At 46.7% G+C, this 19,190-nt stretch overlaps 2 protein-coding genes across 2 annotated transcripts in view; one reads left to right on the forward strand and one right to left on the reverse strand.

The window, feature by feature from the left end:
• Nucleotides 1-2,975, reverse strand: part of EVC2 (EvC ciliary complex subunit 2) — a 316,078-nt gene extending 313,103 nt beyond the window's left edge. Inside the window, exon 1 of the mRNA XM_082263099.1 lies at nucleotides 1,961-2,975. Within this exon, the coding sequence (XP_082119225.1) occupies nucleotides 1,961-2,890 (930 nt within the window). The 5' untranslated portion in view covers nucleotides 2,891-2,975. The remainder of the gene's footprint in view (nucleotides 1-1,960) is intronic.
• A 666-nt stretch (nucleotides 2,976-3,641) lies between these two features.
• The window catches only part of EVC (EvC ciliary complex subunit 1), a 178,656-nt gene continuing 163,107 nt past the window's right edge, over nucleotides 3,642-19,190 (forward strand). The window contains exons 1-2 of the mRNA XM_082263110.1: nucleotides 3,642-3,661; nucleotides 3,970-4,175. Coding sequence (XP_082119236.1) covers nucleotides 4,008-4,175 — 168 coding nt within the window. The 5' untranslated portion in view covers nucleotides 3,642-3,661; nucleotides 3,970-4,007. The remainder of the gene's footprint in view (nucleotides 3,662-3,969; nucleotides 4,176-19,190) is intronic.

The following is a 19,190-nucleotide window of genomic DNA, read 5'->3' on the forward strand; positions in this document are numbered from 1 at the left end:
ACCCTCGGCCTAGAGCTCCAAGCAAGGTTTTGCCTCATGGGGTAAGGATGATCATGAGAAAAGTGAGGGATCAGCCCAGAACTAAACAGGAGGAGCATGTAAATGATTGCAAGGCAGTTGGGATCACAGTCACCAAATAAACCATTGGTAACACAATACGCCTCCATAGATTGAAATTCTGCAGCACCCACAAGGTCCCCCTCCTCAGGAAGGCACGTGTACAGGCCCGTCTGAAGTTTGCCAATGAACATTTAAATGATTCAGAGGAGGATTGGGAGAAAGTGCTGTGGTCAGATGAGACCAAAATTAAAGAGGAAGTAAACCCTCTGCTGTAACTTGTACCTATAGGTAAGCCTATGATAAGGCTTACCTAAAGGTACTGTAAATATCTCCTAAACATGTACCGTTTAGGAGATATTTACCTTACATGCAGTCAGTGACGTCACTGGCGCATGCGCTATGAAGGAACGGCCACTGGTGCCGTTTCTTCAGAGCCCCGTGCCGTGACCGTCGGCTCCCCCGCACGTGCGCGGGAGTGACGTCACCACGGCTCCGGCCAATCAGATGGCCGGATGCCGCGATCTCGGAAGACGGGCGACTGGACATGTTGCCCGTCATACAGGTAAGCGGGCGGCACGGCGGGGGCTCATTCTTAGGTAAGTATTTCATAATGAGCTAGTATGCGATGCATACTAGCTCATTATGGGTTTCTCTTTCAGGTTGCAGCAAAAAAAATAAAAAAAGTTTCATGGGTTTACAACCTCTTTAAGGTCTTTGGCATTAACTCGGCTCGTCGTGTTTGGAGAAAGAAAAATGCTGACTATGACCCTAAGAACACCATTCCTACAAAGAAAGAAAGATGATGCTTTGGGGCTGTTTCTCTGCTAAACGTACAGGCTGACTTTACCGCATTGAGGGGCCGGTATTATAAAATCTTGGATGAGAACCTTCTTCCCTCAGCCAGAACACTGAAGTTGGGTTATGGATGGGTCTTCCAGTATGACAATGACCAAAAACATACTTTTAAGACAACAAAGGAGTGGCTCAAGAAGAAGCACATTGAGGTCATGGAGTGGCCTAGTCAGTCTCCAGACCTTATTCCTATAGAAAATGTATGGAGGGAGCATTAAACTTTGAGTTGCCATGTGATAGCCAAGAAATCTTAAAGTTGTTGTAAAGGCAGAAGGTTTTTTTTATCCTTATGTATTCTATGCTGTCAAAGTCAGTAAACTAATGAGGAGAGAGAGGGGGCAGGGCTGGGCTGTGGCTCCGTGTCTGAATGAACATGTCTGGTGCCTCCATAGCAAGCTGCTTGCTGTGGGGGCACTTAACAGGAGAGACGGGTCAGTAGTGCCGAATAGGGATCCGAAAAGAGGAGGATCTGGGCTGCTCATGTTTGTTATTTTGAAGCCAACAAAAACTGAGACTTTAGTATCACTTTAAAGATTTAGAAAGGATCTGTAAAGAAGATCGGACCATAATCCCTCCTGACGTGTGCAAACCTGGTCACCAAGTACAAGAAACCTCTTACTCTGTGCTTGCCAACAAGGGTTTCTCCACCAAGTATTAAGTCACGTTTTGCCTTGGGATCAAATACTTATTTTACTCCCTGAACTGCAACTCAATTTATAACGTTTGTATCATGTGTTCTTTCAGAATATTTGGTGGATATTCTGCCTCTATCATTTAAAATATACCTATGATAAAAGCTATAGACCCTTCATTTCTCCATAAGTGTACAACTTTACAAAATCTACAGGGGATCCAATAATTATTTTCCCCACTGTAAGTGTATAAATCAGAAAGAAAAATAAATAGAATAGAAAAAGAAATTGAAGAAGGGGTTGGATAACGGCCCATCAAAGGCCAACCACTTAAATAGTAATACTGTGAGGATCTGAACTTTAACTATCGCAGCGACTGACAAGGAATAATGTGAAATAGTAGACAGAACTTCTACCTGAGCCACTGAGACTTCCCCAGAGTTCTGATCCAGGAGGTCAGGGTGATGGAGGACAGAGGATGATGTGTGATCCAGGAGGTCAGGGTGATGGAGGACAGAGGATGATGTGTGATCCAGGTCAGGGTGATGGAGGACAGAGGATGATGTGTGATCCAGGTCAGGGTGATGGAGGACAGAGGATGATGTGTGATCCAGGTCAGGGTGATGGAGGACAGAGGATGATGTGTGATCCAGGTCAGGGTGATGGGTGACAGAGGATGATGTGTGATCCAGGAGGTCATGGTGATGGATTAAGGAGGATGAGGATGATGTGTGATCCAGGAGGTCAGGGTGATGGGTGACAGAGGATGAGGATGATGTGTGATCCAGGAGGTCAGGGTGATGGGTTACAGAGGATGAGGATGATGTGTGATCCAGGAGGTCATGGTGATGGATTAAGGAGGATGAGGATGATGTGTGATCCAGGTCAGGGTGATGGGTGACAGAGGATGAGGATGATGTGTGATCCATGAGGTCATGGTGATGGGTTACAGAGGATGAGGATGATGTGTGATCCAGGAGGTCAGGGTGATGGAGGACAGAGAATGATGTGTGATCCAGGTCAGGGTGATGGGTGACAGAGGATGAGGATGATGTGTGATCCAGGAGGTCAGGGTGATGGAGGACAGAGGATGATGGGTGATCCAGGTCAGGGTGATGGGTTACAGAGGATGATGGGTGATCCAGGAGGTCAGGGTGATGGATGAAGGAGGATGATTTGTGATCCCGAAGGTCTTCTTTGCTTTGTTGCCAGGTGTAGATCCTGATCCCCTCCATAGGTGACAATACTGATCCGGACATCCCGGTGACATGTGTCATCATATATAAGGCAGTAATAATGATAATAATAGAGGGGTGAGCTGTGTCCCTCCATCCTAGGACCCCCATCCCATGCACTGTCAGTGATGGGCCCCCATGGCCACGCTCGGGCCCCCTCCTCGGATACAATGTACACGGATCGCACTCATCACATTACAACAACGTACAAACTTTCTACTTCCAGGACAGGACGGAGGCGGGAGGGAAGATTTAGGAATGTGAGATCCCTCCTTTCCCCGGGCCTGATTGGTGGCTGCCATGGTAGCCCGACTCCGCTCCGTCCGCTCTGTGCATCATGGGAGTTGTAGTACTGAACTCCACAGGAAACTTTACTGCTGCAGAGATCAGAAATCTGGATGCGGGATGGATGAGAGCTGAGCGGGGTACAGGGAGGCTGGAGAGGTCATGGGAGGACTGGCAGAGTTCCAAGTAGGACTAGAAGAGCCCATGGTGGCAAAGGACAGGAAGAGCTCAGAGTAGCTGAGGACTGGCAGAGTACAGAGTAGGACTGGCAAAGCTCGGAGTAGGACTGGTAGAGGACAGGGTAGTGGAAGACTGGCAGAGGACAGGGTAGGACTCCCAGAGCACAGGGTAAAACTGATAGAGCTCAGGTAGGACTGGCAGAGCTCAGGGTAGAGGGGGACTAGCAGAGCTCAGGGTAGGACTGGCAGAGCTCAGGGTAGGACTGGTAGAGCCCAGGGTAGTGGAGGACTGGCAGAGCCCAGGGTAGGACTGGAAGAGCCCAGGGTAGTGGAGGACTGGTAGAGCTCAGGGTAGGACTGGAAGAGTCCAGGGTAGCGGAGGACTGGCAGAGCTCAGGGTAGGACTGACAAAGCTCAGGTTAGCGGAGGACTGACAGAGCTCAGGGTAGGACTGGCAGAGCTCAGGATAGCAGAGGACTGGTAGGGCCCAGGGTAGGACTGGCAAAGCTCAGGGTAGGGAAGGACTGTCAGAGCTCAGGGTAGCAGAGGACTGGCAGAGCTCAGGGTAGCAGAGGACTGGCAGAGCTCAGGGTAGGACTGGCAGAGCTCAGGGTAGGACTGGCAGAGCTCAGGATAGCAGAGGACTGGTAGGGCCCAGGGTAGGACTGGCAAAGCTCAGGGTAGGACTGACATAGCTCAGGGCAGTGGAGAACTGGCAGAGCTCAGCATAGCAGTATCTGCCACCCTCTGGCTGCTTTGGAGCCATGGAAGGCAGTAGCTGTTCCTCTGATATAGTCCTGACATTTTCAGTGGACTCGGTGCAGGTGGTCCCAGGTTTGATGGCAATTGCGGTGGTCCTGGGCACTGTGATCGGGGTCCTTGCTGCAGGACTGCTGTGCTGGTATGTGGTTCTGCCACTGCTCTCCAGGAAGGTGAGTGATCCGTATTGCAGCATGCCGGTACCTATACTGACCTATTATCGGTTATTTGATTGGTAAGGTTGGGGTTGCACAGGAGATTTCTGATCACAAGAACAGGGGTCTCCAAACTCCACCCCATGTGCCAAATGCTGCCCCCTGCAAGGTTTTATGTGGCCCTCTGATGTTAGGGCTCATTCACACAAGCATATGCAGTTCTGCACAGAATGCTGGTTCTAGCTGGCAGAGCTAGCAGAAGATCCTGCGGAAAATATTCACTTAAAGTACTCATTAATAGGCAAAGTTAGAAAGGTTTAGATGCATAAAAGTTTTTTATTCCCATGAATGATTACACATATACAGGTTTATGCATGTAGAGTCACCTATGTGTATTGGCTCATTGATTACTAGTGTTGTGTTTAGATGAGCACAAAGCTATATACTGTAGTGTGCACATCTGAAAGCAGCGTTTTATATGTTCGTGTGAATGAGCCCTAAGAGGGGACTCTGGTGGGAATTCTGATGTGGGGGGAGACTCTGAAATAAGGGGGCACCCTGATGTAAGTAGGACTCTAATGGAAACCACCAACTCATTTCATCCACTTCCATATAGCTTTTGTGGAAGAGGACAAAACGTGTCGGTGTTCATATGGATTCCACACCCTGGTAGAGTTTCAGGTAGATGACGAGAACCAGCATGGTCTTCAGCTTTTCAGAGACAACACATTGTGGCCACATTCAGTGAGCATGGAAACTTAAAGCGGAGTTCCACCCAAAAGTGGAACTTCCGCTTTAAGCAGTTCTAACCCCCTAACATGCCACATTTGGCATGTCATTTTTTGGGGGGGGGGGGGGGAGTGGGTACCTAGTTTTGACATGTACCCACTCCTACTTCCGCTCGAAGTGCCGCAGCGCCCTGAGCGGAAGTTCTCCTCTCCCCCTCCCTCCCTGCAATCTTCTGGGACATGTCGGAGGTCCCAGAAGATTGCCGGCCAATCACGACGCATAGCGCAATGCGTACCCGGCTGTGAATCCGCAAACTGTCGCAGCCGGGTGCCCACACCAATGATGCCGGCGCCGCAGAGGAGAGAGGGATAAGAGCGAGGCTTTGGGCGGCCGCATCGCTGGACCGTTGGACAGGTGAGTGTGTTTAAGCTGGAACTCCACTTTAAAGTAGAACTAAACCCTTGAATTTAACAGTTTTTAAAAAACAGTTACATTCCAATATTGCAGTGATTGTTAACTGTCACATTTGCTTGAGCTCTCAACCAAACTGTCAAACCATCCAATGGCTTGTGTCATAACTGATCACATGTGCAGCATCATGGCGGTTGCAGATGAAGTAGAGGCCTAGGATGGCTGCTTCCTTGACTGAAACGGATTGGAGGGTTTTAGTTCCACTTTGAGGCTGGGTTCACACTTGCTGCAGCCGTGGTTTTCAGCATGGGGTCCGGTGTGTCCCTGTTCACTGATTCAGGTGCGAGTCAGGTCCAAATTTTTACCTGAATCAAATCCAAAGATGCACAGGATGATTTTGGAATGCGGACTGCGGCTGCCCTGATCCTGTGTGAACTGACTCGATTGCAAGCTGGACACACTCGCCTGTCATGCGAATTGGATGCTGAGAAACTCACATCCAATTCGCACATATATGAACACATCCTAATACACAGAACTATGGCACAGAACTTTCTTATTGATGAGCTATGATACCATGAGTGTATTCTGTCTAACACAGTGATTGTGTATCTCAGCATTTCAGCATTGTTTTGTCAGCAGGAGCTCCGGAAATCATGTGATTGCTGTAAAGCTCTGTATTTTACCTGCCTGCTGGCTTACCTTTTTTTTATATTTCCCTTTCTGTCTGTGCCCGTCTTAGCCTAGGTTCACATATGTGCAGGTCTGCAATGTGTGCCTAATCACACACAGTCCTGACCTGCACAGAAATGCGCTGCTCTTTAACAGATGCACGGGGGTGACATTACTAGTAATGGCACCTCCATGCATCAGCACCCGCATGCAGAACTGCATGTTAGATCAGGGACTTCTTTCCCCATTTGTGTGCACATGTCATGGGTACAGCAGCCCTGCTGTACTTATGACTTGCGCATACAAATGCCCATGCCCATGCACATATGTGAACCTAGGCTTAAAAGAGAATTATGCGATTTTTTTTTTTATTTTAGAATCATACCAACCTAGGTGGATGTAACATCCGTCCACTGCTGCATCTGTCCCCCACCAGCTCTAACACTGAGAACTGAGTGGTCAAACACTGCTGGTTGCTCAGTCCTCAGAGCTCCCTGAGCAGAAAACTGGTGACTGTCATGAGCAATATTTTTCATTGACATGTTGCTTGGAAAGATGGATACAGGACTTTTGTGCACAGCATTGGATACATTTGTGACCCGCATGACTTGTAGGCTGCATGTGCACTTGACTCAGCCTTTCCACAACATTGTATCAACTTGGCCCTATTCTGTTAGTAGGGTTGCCACCTCATCCCTTTAAACCAGGACACACATTAATTACACAGGTTCTGTGACTGATTAAGGTGGTAATTAAACTCACTTAAGGTGCTTTTCCACTGCATGGTATCACATGGTACGCGTTAGAACGGTTCGGTATGGTTTGGTACAGCGGCGCTTTTCCACTACATGGTACGGCTCGCTTAAACAGTACCACCTCGGTTGGGGTTCCAAGTGGGCCGTACCGATACCATATCCCACAAACCTTTGCATGCAGCCTTGATTGTTTGTCACTACAAGCCACTGATTGGTCAGAGAATCGTTGTAATCCCACCCACTTACTACTTTAGTGGAAAAGCAAACCGAGCCGAGTAGAGCCTATACAGTGCCGAAAGGTGCAGACTCGTGCCACACAGTGGAAAAGCAAAGCCGAGCTGGGCCAAGCAGTGCCGAAAGGTTCAGACTCCTACCACGCAGTGGAAAAGTAAACCGAGCAGAGTAGAGCCTATACAGTGCCGAAAGGTGCAGACTCGTACCACGCAGTGGAAAAGCAAAGCTGAGCTGGGCCAAGCAGTGCCGAGTGAAGCCGAGCCATTATTTGCAGTGGAAAAGTGCCATAAGTGTCTAAGGCCCCTTTCACACATACGGTCCGTTCAGATCCACCTGTCAGTTTTTCAGGTGTATCTGAATGGATGCCCCATGCATCCCTATGGGGCTGCGGATGTCAGCAGAGACATGTCCGCTGACATCCGATACGATCCTGTCCTTTAAATTCGGACGGATGGAGACCCTATTTTCCATCCATCTGGCAGATCGGATGAGAACGGACAGGCGGTCCGTTCTCATTTGATTTCCCCATAGAGGACAGCAGGGATCTGAAACCTCCGTCTCTGCACTCAGAGAGGAGCTATCATCCGCCTGCTTAGCGGGGATCGGCAGGACGATCCCCACTGAGAAAAACGGAGTCCGTCGGCGAAACAGACATGTGTGAAAGGGGCCTTATGTGCATTATATCAGCCTCAAAACCTGTGTAATAATATGTGTCCTGGATTAAAGGGATGAGGTGGCAACCCTATCTGTCAGTTTGGTCTGTCTTCCCATACAGATGTATAGCTGCTGACCCCTGCTCTTATAGGCTGCATTCGCACAGATGCAAAAAAAAAACCCCCCAAAAAAACGCTTCTTTCTGGGGGGGGTTGGCGCTTTTTGAGTTTTTTAAAGCGGAGTTCCGCGCACAAAAACGATATTTTTTTTTTGTGCCCGTCCGCTAGTTCAGCCTAACCTGAAAAGGAATTGGATAGTTAGATTTTTTTTTTTTCAAAACTCACCTTGTAATTGATGATCGTAAATACTCATCTCAGGGTACTTCCTCCCTCGGAGCCGCGGCTCACCCCGTCACTTCCTGCGCTGCGATGATTCCTGGGAGCTAAACGTCATCGCTCCCAGGAATCAATGCGCCGCCACTGGCCCCGCTCGTCACTTCCGGGCGACGCCGCATTCCCCTGCTAAACAGCTTCTGGGCATGCCCAGAAGCTGTTTAGGAATGCGGCGCCGCGCCGGAAGTGACGAGAGGGGCCGGTGCGACGCATTCTGGGAGAAGAAGACGCGGAAGAAGACACAGAAGAGGACCGCGCCGGCTTCAGCTGTCCACAAGAGAGATGGAAACGCTGTGGAAGAAATTTTATAAGTAAGTATTTCTTCTAAAAGGTAAGTGCGAACCGGGACAGATCAGAGGCTAGCCATTGTGGAATGTACTAGCCCTGACTGTCCCGGGGGTATGTTTATTAAAAAATTACATGTGTGCCCGGAACTCCGCTTTAAGTACGTGAAATACAAAAATAATCAAGTCCCATAGAATATTGATTTGACTCTAAAAGTGAGTGTCCCCTATATCACCACAATATAAGTCCTGTGTTCTCTTATGCTAAAAATCTTCAGATAAATCAATCCTTTCACCACCCTTATCCCTGAATTGTAAAGGAGGCATACCGGAGTTTAACGACCCCTTATAAAAAGTGAGTTATACAATGTTTTTTGCCTACAGTGTCAGCTCACTCCAAACTCTATGGAAATCCATTATTTAAGGTACGTCTTTTTCTCTTCAACTCAGTCACAATGGAATGTATCCTAGGAAGAAAAAGGACCTCCTAGTGTAGTAAATCAATATTCAAATATAATTCAGATGAGTATACAATTTACTTACAAGCATACAGTGAGGGAAAAAAGTATATGATCCCCTGCTGATTATGTATGTTTGCCCACTGACAAAGAAGGGATCAGTCTATAAATTTAATGGTAGGTTTATTTTAACAGTGAAAAACAGAATAACAACATAGAAATCCTGAAAAATGCTTTTTCACAAAAGGTAAAAATTGATTCAATCCTATCAATCAGCAAGATTTCTGACTCCCAGGTGTCTTCTATACAGGTAACGAGCTGATACAAAGTTGATTATTTGCAAATATTATATTATAAATATTTGCAAATGCATTATAAGAGCTTGCTGTACACATTGCTCACATACAAGCTGAAGATCATGTGTACAAGGACAAAGTATTCATGTATATTGTCATCTGATTCTGAAGTGAGTCAAATGCAGTGTGCTTTTAGATATTTCTGAGTTGCTTTTACCTTCTTCTGGATTGCTTGGGTCTGTGTTTGTGTTTTTCAAGGAGTTCCCTTTGAGTTGCTTCAAGCTGCTTTTGAGCTGTACTTCAAGGCTCCAATAAAGCTACCAAAAAATGCCTTTTTTTTTTTTTAATACAACCATCACTTCTTATTTTCCATTCTATATATATCAAAACTGTACAGATACAAAAGACAAACTCACAAACAAATTCCCATACAGATGGATACCTATATCCCCCAACACAGAATAACCCTACACCATTTACCACATATTCTTCTATCTACTCTACATGAACAAGTAGACTAAAGAAGGTAGAAAAAAAAATAGGGGAGGAGAGAGAGGTCATGGTGTGCCTTTTATTGAAAGAGAAGTATGGGAATGTTTTATTTTTTATTTTTTTTTGGGAATCCTATTTACCTAGGGGGATGCAGCGTTGGTTTGATGCTGCATCTGTCCCCCCACTGGCTCTAAGAGAACCGAGCAGCCAAACCTCACCGATCAATCGGTTCTCAGAGCTCTCTGAGCAGAGAGCTGGTGGCTGTCAGTGACCGGCTCTCTGCTCTGCCCCCCGAGCGCTGATTGGAGCACTGGGCTGTGAAGGGGCAGGAGTGGCCGGTCAGGCTTTCAGTGGCTCGCCGGGTACCGGTCCTGACTTCTGGTCGGATCCCGACCATATGATCGCGATCTTTCCTGAGCCTGGACTGGCTCTGTGATGTCAGCTGACAGTGAGCTTCAGTGCTCTGTCTGCTGAAAACGGGTCATAGTAGTGCAGAACACTCCAGTGATCCACAGAAGAAGTGCAGCCAAATGAGCTTTGGCTGTACTTCTCCTTTTAAATTTACACTCCTGGATCTATTAATTCGAGCCATCCTTTGTTCATTACCGTCCTTCTCCCAGAGAGACAAAATTCTTCCTTGTCTTTCCCTTTCAAATTAACTTCTCTTACGTACCCTGGCAAGTATGTATTCATTCCTCCTCTTCCATAACAACATTAAAGCGGTAGTTAAAGCAGAGTTCCACTCAAAAAGTGGAACTTCTGATTTAAGTGGCCCCGATCCCCTGACATGCCACATTTGGCATGTCATTTTATGGGGGGGGCAGGTACCTAGTTTTGACAGGTACCCGCTCCCACTTCTGCTTGGGCCACCTAGGCGGCTCAGGAGGAATTTCTCCTCTCCCCCTCCCTCCCTGCAATCTTCTGGGACCTGCGACATTGCAGGTCCCAGAAGATTGCCTGGCCAGTCATAACGCGCAGTGCGACTCTCGCATGAGCAGTGTGCACCGGGCTGTGAAGCTGCAAGCTGTCACAGCCGGGTGCCCACACTAGAGATGCCGGCACCACAGGGATAAGAGGGAGAGAACCGAGGCTCCAGTCTCCCCCCCCCCCCCCCCCGCCGCATTGCTGGACCGTGGGACAGGTAAGTGTGTGTTTATTTAAAGTCAGCAGCTACACTTTTTGTTGCTGATAACTTTTAATAAACACAAAAGCCAGTGGAACTCCGCTTTAAGGCTTTTAAAAAAAAAAAAGAGCCATGCAAGGTAAAGGCATAATGTGCTAGTATGCACCGCATCCTAACACATTAGGGAAGCGTTACTTTGAAATTAGGCCATCCAGCAGCGCTCTCTCACTGCTGCAGAGGCCTCCATCTTCACCTGGTCTTCCTCCCTGCTTGAATGGCCGAGCCGCCATGACGTCATTCCTGCATGCATACGGCCGCAGCACAGGGCTCTGAAGGAATGGCTTGGGTATGCAACTACTTCAGAGCGTATGCTCCAGTGACGTCACCAGCTGCTGCTCCCTAGAATATCTCCTCTATGGTGCACATTTAGAGGATATACATTTAACCTACAGGTAAGCTTTATTATGAGCTTACCTTTAGGTAAGAAAAAATAAATAAAAAAATACTGCCTTTACTGCCACTTTTACCCAGTTAATCCAGTCTTTAATGGAGGGATTTTTTGTATTTTGTTTTATTTAATTAAACCGTGATTAAAACCCTAAGCAACATTTAGAAGATGGGTAACTATGCTTTTCTAATAACATCTAAGTTGGAATGGGCACAGCATGCAACAGGCATTGTGCCGGATAATCATTTATTTTACAGAGGTAATATATTATTATATTAGTGCAAATGGTTTCTTAAAGCCCATTGTAAATATTGCACTTTATAAGCTGAAGCACGTGTGTACCAGGCCAAAGAACTCATGTACATCAGCATCTGACTGAAAAATGAGTGAAACGCAGTGTGTTCTTATATGATTTTCAATTAGTTTAACTTTCTCAGATCGCCTTTCAGGAAAGCACCTGGAGAAAGCGCAGCTCCACCCAATCCACAGGAAACACTGCAAATAAAAACTCCTCCTCTTCCACCATGCCTCAGTCATTTGTGTTTCCTCCGCCATGGTGGAAGCATTGCAGGAGCTATGTGGAAAGGGCTGCACTCTCTCCAGGGGGAGAGAAGGATTTGTTGCCCAGTTTTGTGTTTGCTGTTTCAGCATGGAGACCATCCCAGCTCCCCTCCCTGGAGTGTCAAAGGGGGTATGCTCCGGAGCCTCTCACCTCGTTCGCTCAGGGGAGCTGAAACCCATCGGAGGATCCGGTCCGGGCGTCAGAGGTCCGCGCTTCGGCCGGTCGGCGGGCGGGGAGACGCTTTTGGCTTTTGAATCTCCCGCACTTTCGGACTCTGATCCCGGGGACGCGCGGCGTCACTTCCGGTGGACGGGACTTCCGGTGGGGGCGTGGCGGCGTTTGCTCCAACCGCATTACACGCAGGGGTCAGAGGCAGGTCACGAGGTTGGCGCTTCCGGTCCACAGAGGAGGACGCGGGAAGCGGTATTTAAATGGAGAGATCTGCCAGCAAGCTGCGCTTTTCAACAACATGGAGGAAAAGTCTGCAGCGACGGTGGAAGCAGGCACCGCCAGCGCCGGCCAAGCTCAGGTAGGAGAGGTGCAGTGGTGCCTCTTTTTTCTTTACTGTGTGAGCTTTTATTGTGGGGTTTCTTCCTTCCTCCTTTGGAGCCTGCCCTGTAGACTGAGTAACTGTTCCCAGTCTAACAGGATACATATACATAAGGGAGTCTCTTTCTTCTGATCCTTTTTTGGTGTGGGTCACGATTTTCTCCCTTGCAAGAAATCACTAGGTGGTGGTTTTTCTTTTATTAGTGGTTATTGGGCTTTAATGGTGGCTTTTTCTTTACTAGGTTAAAGCCACAGGGAAGACAAGAGCCCCAGCATCAAGGAAATGCCCTTCATGCAAGAATCCACTCAGAGATTCCTGGGTGAAGCCACTTTGTAAAGCATGTATTGCTGACCTTGTGAAGGAAGAGTCTAGTCAGCAGAATAATGAATTCATATCTTCATTTAAAGAACTCACAGACACCCTGTCCTCAGTTCGTTCCCTGTTATCCAGGACGCCACAAGTTCTTTCAGATTCCCAACAAACGGGTGGTACATCTTCCCAACCGTCTACTTCTAAGTCTGCAGTGTCAAGCGATTCAGAAGATGAGGGGGAGAGTGCTCTCTGTTCCATCAGGGATTCAGAGGAGGAAGAGAAGGAAGAGGTGGCTAGTTCTTCCAGATACAAATTATCCTTGGAAGAGGTTGATGAGTTGCTGAAAGCGATTTACACCACGTTGGAAATCGCAGAAGAAAAGGTGCAAGTTTCACTTCATGACAGAATGTACCAGGGCCTTGAACAGACAAAGCGCAGGGTTTTTCCTGTTCATAAAGTCCTTACGGAATCTTTTGAAAAAGAGTGGAAGGACCCAGAGAGGGCCCCTTTTTTCTCTAAATCCCTAAGAAGGAGATTTCCGTTTGAAGAGGATACGGCGCACCTATGGAACAAAAAGCCCAGAGTGGATGCTGCTTTTTCTCAGGTGTCTCGCCGCACGGATTTGGCGTTCGAAGACATGGGTGTTCTGAAAGACGCCATATATAAAAGGGCAGATTCTCTCCTTAAAAAGGCTTGGGACTCCTCTACGTCCAGCCTTAAGCCGGCCATGGCCTCCACGGTGGTAGCCAGAAATCTTGAGTGCTGGCTCGAACAACTTAAAGGGCATGTGGAGGCTGGAACAGCAAGGAAAGATCTCCTGGATTCATTTCCGCTGCTCCTAAAGGCAGTAAAATATATGGCCGATGCTTCTGCTGAATCCATTAAAATGTCTGCCAGGTCAGCAGCCCTCGTCAACTCTGCCAGGAGGGCGGTCTGGTTGAAAACCTGGACAGGTGATTCAGCTTCTAAGGTGAAACTCTGTGGTTTACCTTTTGCCGGTGACTTGCTTTTCGGGCCTGAATTGGAAGCAATTCTTGACAGAACGGCGGATAAGAAGAAGGCCTTTCCGTCAAAAAAGAAATCGCCTCCTAAGAAGAGATTTCGTTCTGTTCAACAAACCAACAGAGGTCGTGAACAAGATCAGAGATCAAGATGGACCTCCCATAAAGGCAAAGGGAAAGGTGGAGTCCTCTTTAGACCACCTGACCAGGCCAATAAAAGCAAGTGACAACAGTCTTCCAGTGGGAGGAAGGCTGTTATGGTTCCTCCCACGTTGGGAAGAGGTATCCGCAAGCCCCTTTGTAAAGAATTTAGTGGCTCAAGGATACAAGCTGGAGTTTTCGGAGACACCTCCAAGCAGATTCCATGTTACTCCCCTTCCAAGGGATCCGGAAGAGGCTTCCTCAATGATGTCTCTTTTACAAGAGCTGATTCAACAGGAAGTGATTATCCAAGTCCCCGAGGGGCAACAAGGCCGTGGGTTTTATTCTCAGATCTTTCTAGTAAAAAAACCCTCAGGCAAGTACCGAATGATTCTAAATTTGAAAATCCTAAACAGATCAATTCGGTACAAGCACTTCAGGATGGACACCATTTATTCAGTGACCAAACTGTTGTCCCCAAACTGTTTCATGGCATCCTTGGATCTGAGGGACGCTTACCTGCACATCCCAATAAATCAGGAGTGCCAGAAATTCCTAAGGCTGGTGGTCAATCTCGGGGAATTGGTCTGGCATTTGCAGTTCAGGGCCCTCCCCTTTGGCCTCTCATCTTCTCCAAGGGTGTTTACCAAGGTAATGGCGGATGCCCTAGAGCCATTAAGGCTGAGGGGTATTTCAATTGTCCCTTACCTGGACGATCTGCTAATTTTTGCAGAGTCCAAGAGCCAGGCGTTGGTACACCTTCAGGAGACTCAGGACCACCTAGAGAGTTTGGGGTGGCTCATGAATTTGGAGAAGTCCAGCTTGATTCCATCTCAGCAGATAAAATTTCTGGGATACAGAATAGATTTGGTTCTCCAGAAAGTGTTTCTACCTCAAGAAAAGATCGAGAAGACTCAGAACGCAGTTGCTCGATTACAAACCAATCATCAGGTTACTGTCAGGTCGGCCATGGCAGCTTTGGGCTTGCTCACAGCCGCTATCCCTGCAGTACAGTGGGCAAGACTGCATTCCCGTCTTCTCCAGAGAGACATTCTGCAGAGTTGGTCATACCCGGAACATCTGGAGAAATCCATCAGAATCTCCACGAAAGCAAAGAGATCTCTGTGGTGGTGGAGGAATTCCAGAAATCTGGAAGAAGGTCTGCAATGGACTTTCCAGACGAACAAACGTCTGACGACGGATGCCAGTTCGTGGGGTTGGGGAGCCCACCTGGAAGGCCGGACAGTGCAAGGGACATGGTCCAAAGCAGAGTCCAGGAAATCATCCAACTGGCAGGAGTTGAAAGCCATCCTTTTGGGTCTTTGGTCCTTTCAACAGACAGTCAAGGGCCATCATGTGCAAGTTCTGTCGGACAACATGACAGCAGTGGCCTACGTGTCAAAGCAAGGAGGCACAAGAAGCCGACAGCTATCAGATCTGGCAATACAGCTACTCTCCTGGGCGGAGAAAAATCTAGCCTCTCTGACAGCGGTGCATCTGAAGGGGTCACAAAACCTTCTAGCAGATCTGCTGAGCAGTAAAAAGGTGTTGGAATCAGAATGGAGTCTGAATCAAGAAGTATTCATGCAGATCGTGGAAGTCTGGGGTCTTCCCCAAATAGATTTGTTCGCTTGTCAACAGAACACCAAAGTCCAAAGATTCTTTTCCCTACACAGGGAGGATCAGGACTGGGGCTTGGATGCTCTAGCCCATCCATGGGACTTCCGTTTGTCTTACGCATTCCCTCCATTCCAACTGATTCCGTTGGTTCTCAAAAAGTTCAGGGAAGAAAAGACCAACTTGATTCTGATTACACCTTACTGGCCAAAGAGACCTTGGTTCGCCCTCCTGCTGAATCTTGCCTCCGAACCTCCCTGGAAACTTCCGTACAGGAGAGATCTTTTGACACAGGGGAACCTAGTGTACCCAGAACTGGACCGCTTACAACTGACAGCGTGGTTACTGAAGAAGACATCTTGAGAGCCAGAGGCCTGTCAGAAAAAGTTATCTCCACCCTTCTCTCCAGCAGGAAGAAGGTGACTAGGGATATTTACTTGAAAGTCTGGAGAAAATACAACTTTTGGTGTTCCAGCAGAAATTTTGAATTAAAAAATTTAATTTCAGTGCTTGAGTTCCTCCATGAGGGAATGGAGAAAGGACTAGCAGCAAGTACTTTAAAGACGCAAGTAGCGGCACTTTCAGTTTTTTTCGAAAAGACTTTGTCCCAAGAGACTCTAATCATTCGTTTTTTCAAGGCATTAGCCCGCAATAGGCCAATAGCCCTTAAGGTATTTCCCAAATGGGATTTGACCATTGTGTTACAAGGTCTAACTAAGTTTCCTTTTGAACCTTTAAAAGAGGCTTCCCTGAAGAATTTAGTTTTGAAAACTATCTTTTTGATAGCAATTACCTCGGCCAGGAGGATCAGTGAGATCCAGGCCCTCTCAATTTCAGACCCTTTTTTGACAATTTTTGCAGATCGAGTAGTCCTAAGAACGGACCCAGCCTTTCTTCCAAAGATTGCTTCATCTTTTCATAGATCACAAGAAATTGTCTTACCATCTTTCTCCTCAACTCCTAGTAATACTCGGGAAGAATCCTTTCATACCTTGGATGTGAGGAGATGCTTACTTCAGTTCCTCCTGGTAACCAAGGAATTTAGAAAGACAAATGCATTATTTGTCATCTTCTCAGGGTCCCGTATAGGAGAAAAAGCATCAAAGAGCACTTTAGGCAAATGGCTCAGATGGGCAATTGAACAGGCTTATGTAGCTCAAGGAGAAGAACCTCCAGAAGGCATCTTGGCGCATTCTACAAGGTCTGTGGCAACCTCATGGGCTGAAAGGGCCGGTGCTTTGCCTGATCAAATCTGCAAGGCAGTTACCTGGTCCAGCTATTCAACCTTTATTAGACATTACAGGTTGGACTTGTTGTCAGCTCAGGATCAAGCCTTCGGCAGAAAAGTTCTGCAGGCAGTGGTCCCACCCTAAGTGTAAGTTACTCGCTTATCCTCTCCAGGTGCTGTCCTGAAAGGCGATCTGAGAAAACCTTAGTTACTTACCGGTGACGGTATTTCTAAGAGCCTTTCAGGACAGCAGCAGCTACCCCCCCTTGGTTTTGTTTATAATATAATTTGTAAATGTTTAACCTGTGGTAGTTTATGTTTACCAGCATGTCGGAGGCTACTATATGACTGAGGCATGGTGGAAGAGGAGGAGTTTTTATTTGCAGTGTTTCCTGTGGATTGGGTGGAGCTGCGCTCTCTCCAGGTGCTGTCCTGAAAGGCTCTTAGAAATACCGTCACCGGTAAGTAACTAAGGTTTTCTGCTTAGAGAAGCCATGTAGAAGAAGAACTATCATTTAAAATGTGTTTTATTGGTATGTCCCCCATGGGACAAGGTAGGTGTAGTACTTGCTTCCTAACAGTATCCAACAGCATAGGTATATCAAAAAATGGGATTGTTAAGGCACCACAATGACTTATGTATTTGAAACCTATTGTTTATTTGAAAGCACTCCAAAAAGGTCATTAATGTCTCACTGTAATAGAAAAGTTACAAAGTATTTTTGAAAAAACAGACCATATCACCACAATATTATAACCCAATGGTTACATCATATACACTGAATGATATACGGCTCAACGTGATTCCTGGATGTCCACTTCCTCAGGAGCCTAATGTTTGCGCACCAGGGATTGCACCAAAATGTTTATTGATTTGGGGCTCACGAATGGCATGCTGTATCAATGTTCTAATTATGATCTGTTTTGTGTAGAAATATTTTTATATGGATATATATTTGGCTACTGAGGAAGTGAACTACATCCAGGAAACGCGTTGAATCACATAACATCGGAAATCATTCATTTAGTGTATATGATGTAAACGTTGTGTTATAATATTGTGGTGCTATGGTCTGTTTTTTAGAAAAAAATGTTTGTAACATTTGTAACCACGTAAGAAATGTATGACCTTTTTTAATGAGTTTTCTCAAATAACCGATAGGTTTAAATACAAAAGTCATTGTTGTGCCTTAAAAATCCAATTTTTTTATATATCTATACTGTTGGATTGCAAGTTTCTAGGGATATGGCAACTATAATCTCAATCTAGAGTTGCTTCCTAACCCTAGTTGTGAGGTTGGACTAGGCACCCCCTGAGGTTGGACTTGGCACCCCCTCAACCTCCCTGTAGCCATCTGACAGCCTAGCTAGGAAGGCTAGGTGGAATGTAGAGAGAGAGAAAGGGAATGTCAGGCTCCCATCCCTCTGCATTCTTCTTTGGAATGTGTTTGAAACCAAGAAACAGGGCCATTAAGAAGTGTCTGTCTCCTTCCTAGCGTTGTTGTCATACAGCCTCGAGGGATGGGTGGCGCCTAGTCCAAACTCAACTAGTGTTAGGAAGCACCTAGCAACATGGGATACGTATTACATGTACTTTGTCCCACATGGGACATAACAGTAAAAAAATGTTAATTATAGTTTTTCTTTAAGACTCGTACATGAGCCCTTAAACTGACCATACACACTGCAGTCTGATTTCACAATCTCTTTTAGATCAACCAACCAATGTAGTTCCTGAGTGTATAACATTAAATGGATTGTTCAGGTAGGCTCTCACATTATCATAGTTATTGGTAAATAGGAAAAAGTTTTTACAATAAAATTGTAACGTGTACAGCTACATTCACATAGGATCTATATGTATACAATGTGAAAATTCACACCATTCATGTTTGCAGAGAAGCTTGTAGGCCAATATCTCTAATGTAGCAGAAACCTGTTACTCATGTGTGTGTTTTTGGACTGTGGGAGGAATCGAATGCCTCGTTTCCACTGAGCGGATCGGTTCGGGTCAGTTCGGTACGGTACGCTATTTTGAGTGTTTCCATTATGAAAGTGGCCCATACAACCAAACCAAACCGCACCATTCCTGGTCCTCCTTCAGATGTAGGGCCATATGAAATGGTACGGTACGGTTAGGGCGGAGCTACTGGCGTAACACAGTAAATTCCACTAATTGGTGGACAGGAAAACGTCAATGCTCACGTCAAACAAAAGCACAAAACAAACAACACGTTTGGTGTGAACCCTGCATGGCCCCTGGCGGTCCCACTTGCAGTGGAAACGCTCACCTGAATAGGCCGGACCATTCTAACCCTTCCAAACTGTACCGACCCGAACCGTTCCGCTCAGTGGAAACGAGGCATAAGGCACCCAAAAGAATCAGACTGTAACGCTCCTGCGTTTCTTATATGGTGTGGATTTTCAGCTGCAGAAATAGTTCCACGTCAGTTGTCATGTAAGAGATATGCTGAGATACCATTCCCAACCTCAATGACTCATCATGTGTGGAAGGTCTTATTTCAGCCAGTAAATACACACAATTAGCAAGCTGGTTCCTAGAGTGACTTTATATATGTGGTAACACAATGATGAAGGTTTGAGGGATAGGTTGAGTGGAGGTGGTAGGTGATAGACACTTGAAGGTGAGACAGTAGCAGATGGATGCAGGAAG

Source organism: Pelophylax lessonae (assembly GCF_965119305.1).
Source record: "Pelophylax lessonae genome assembly, chromosome: 1".
NCBI classification, from domain to species: domain Eukaryota; kingdom Metazoa; phylum Chordata; class Amphibia; order Anura; family Ranidae; genus Pelophylax; species Pelophylax lessonae.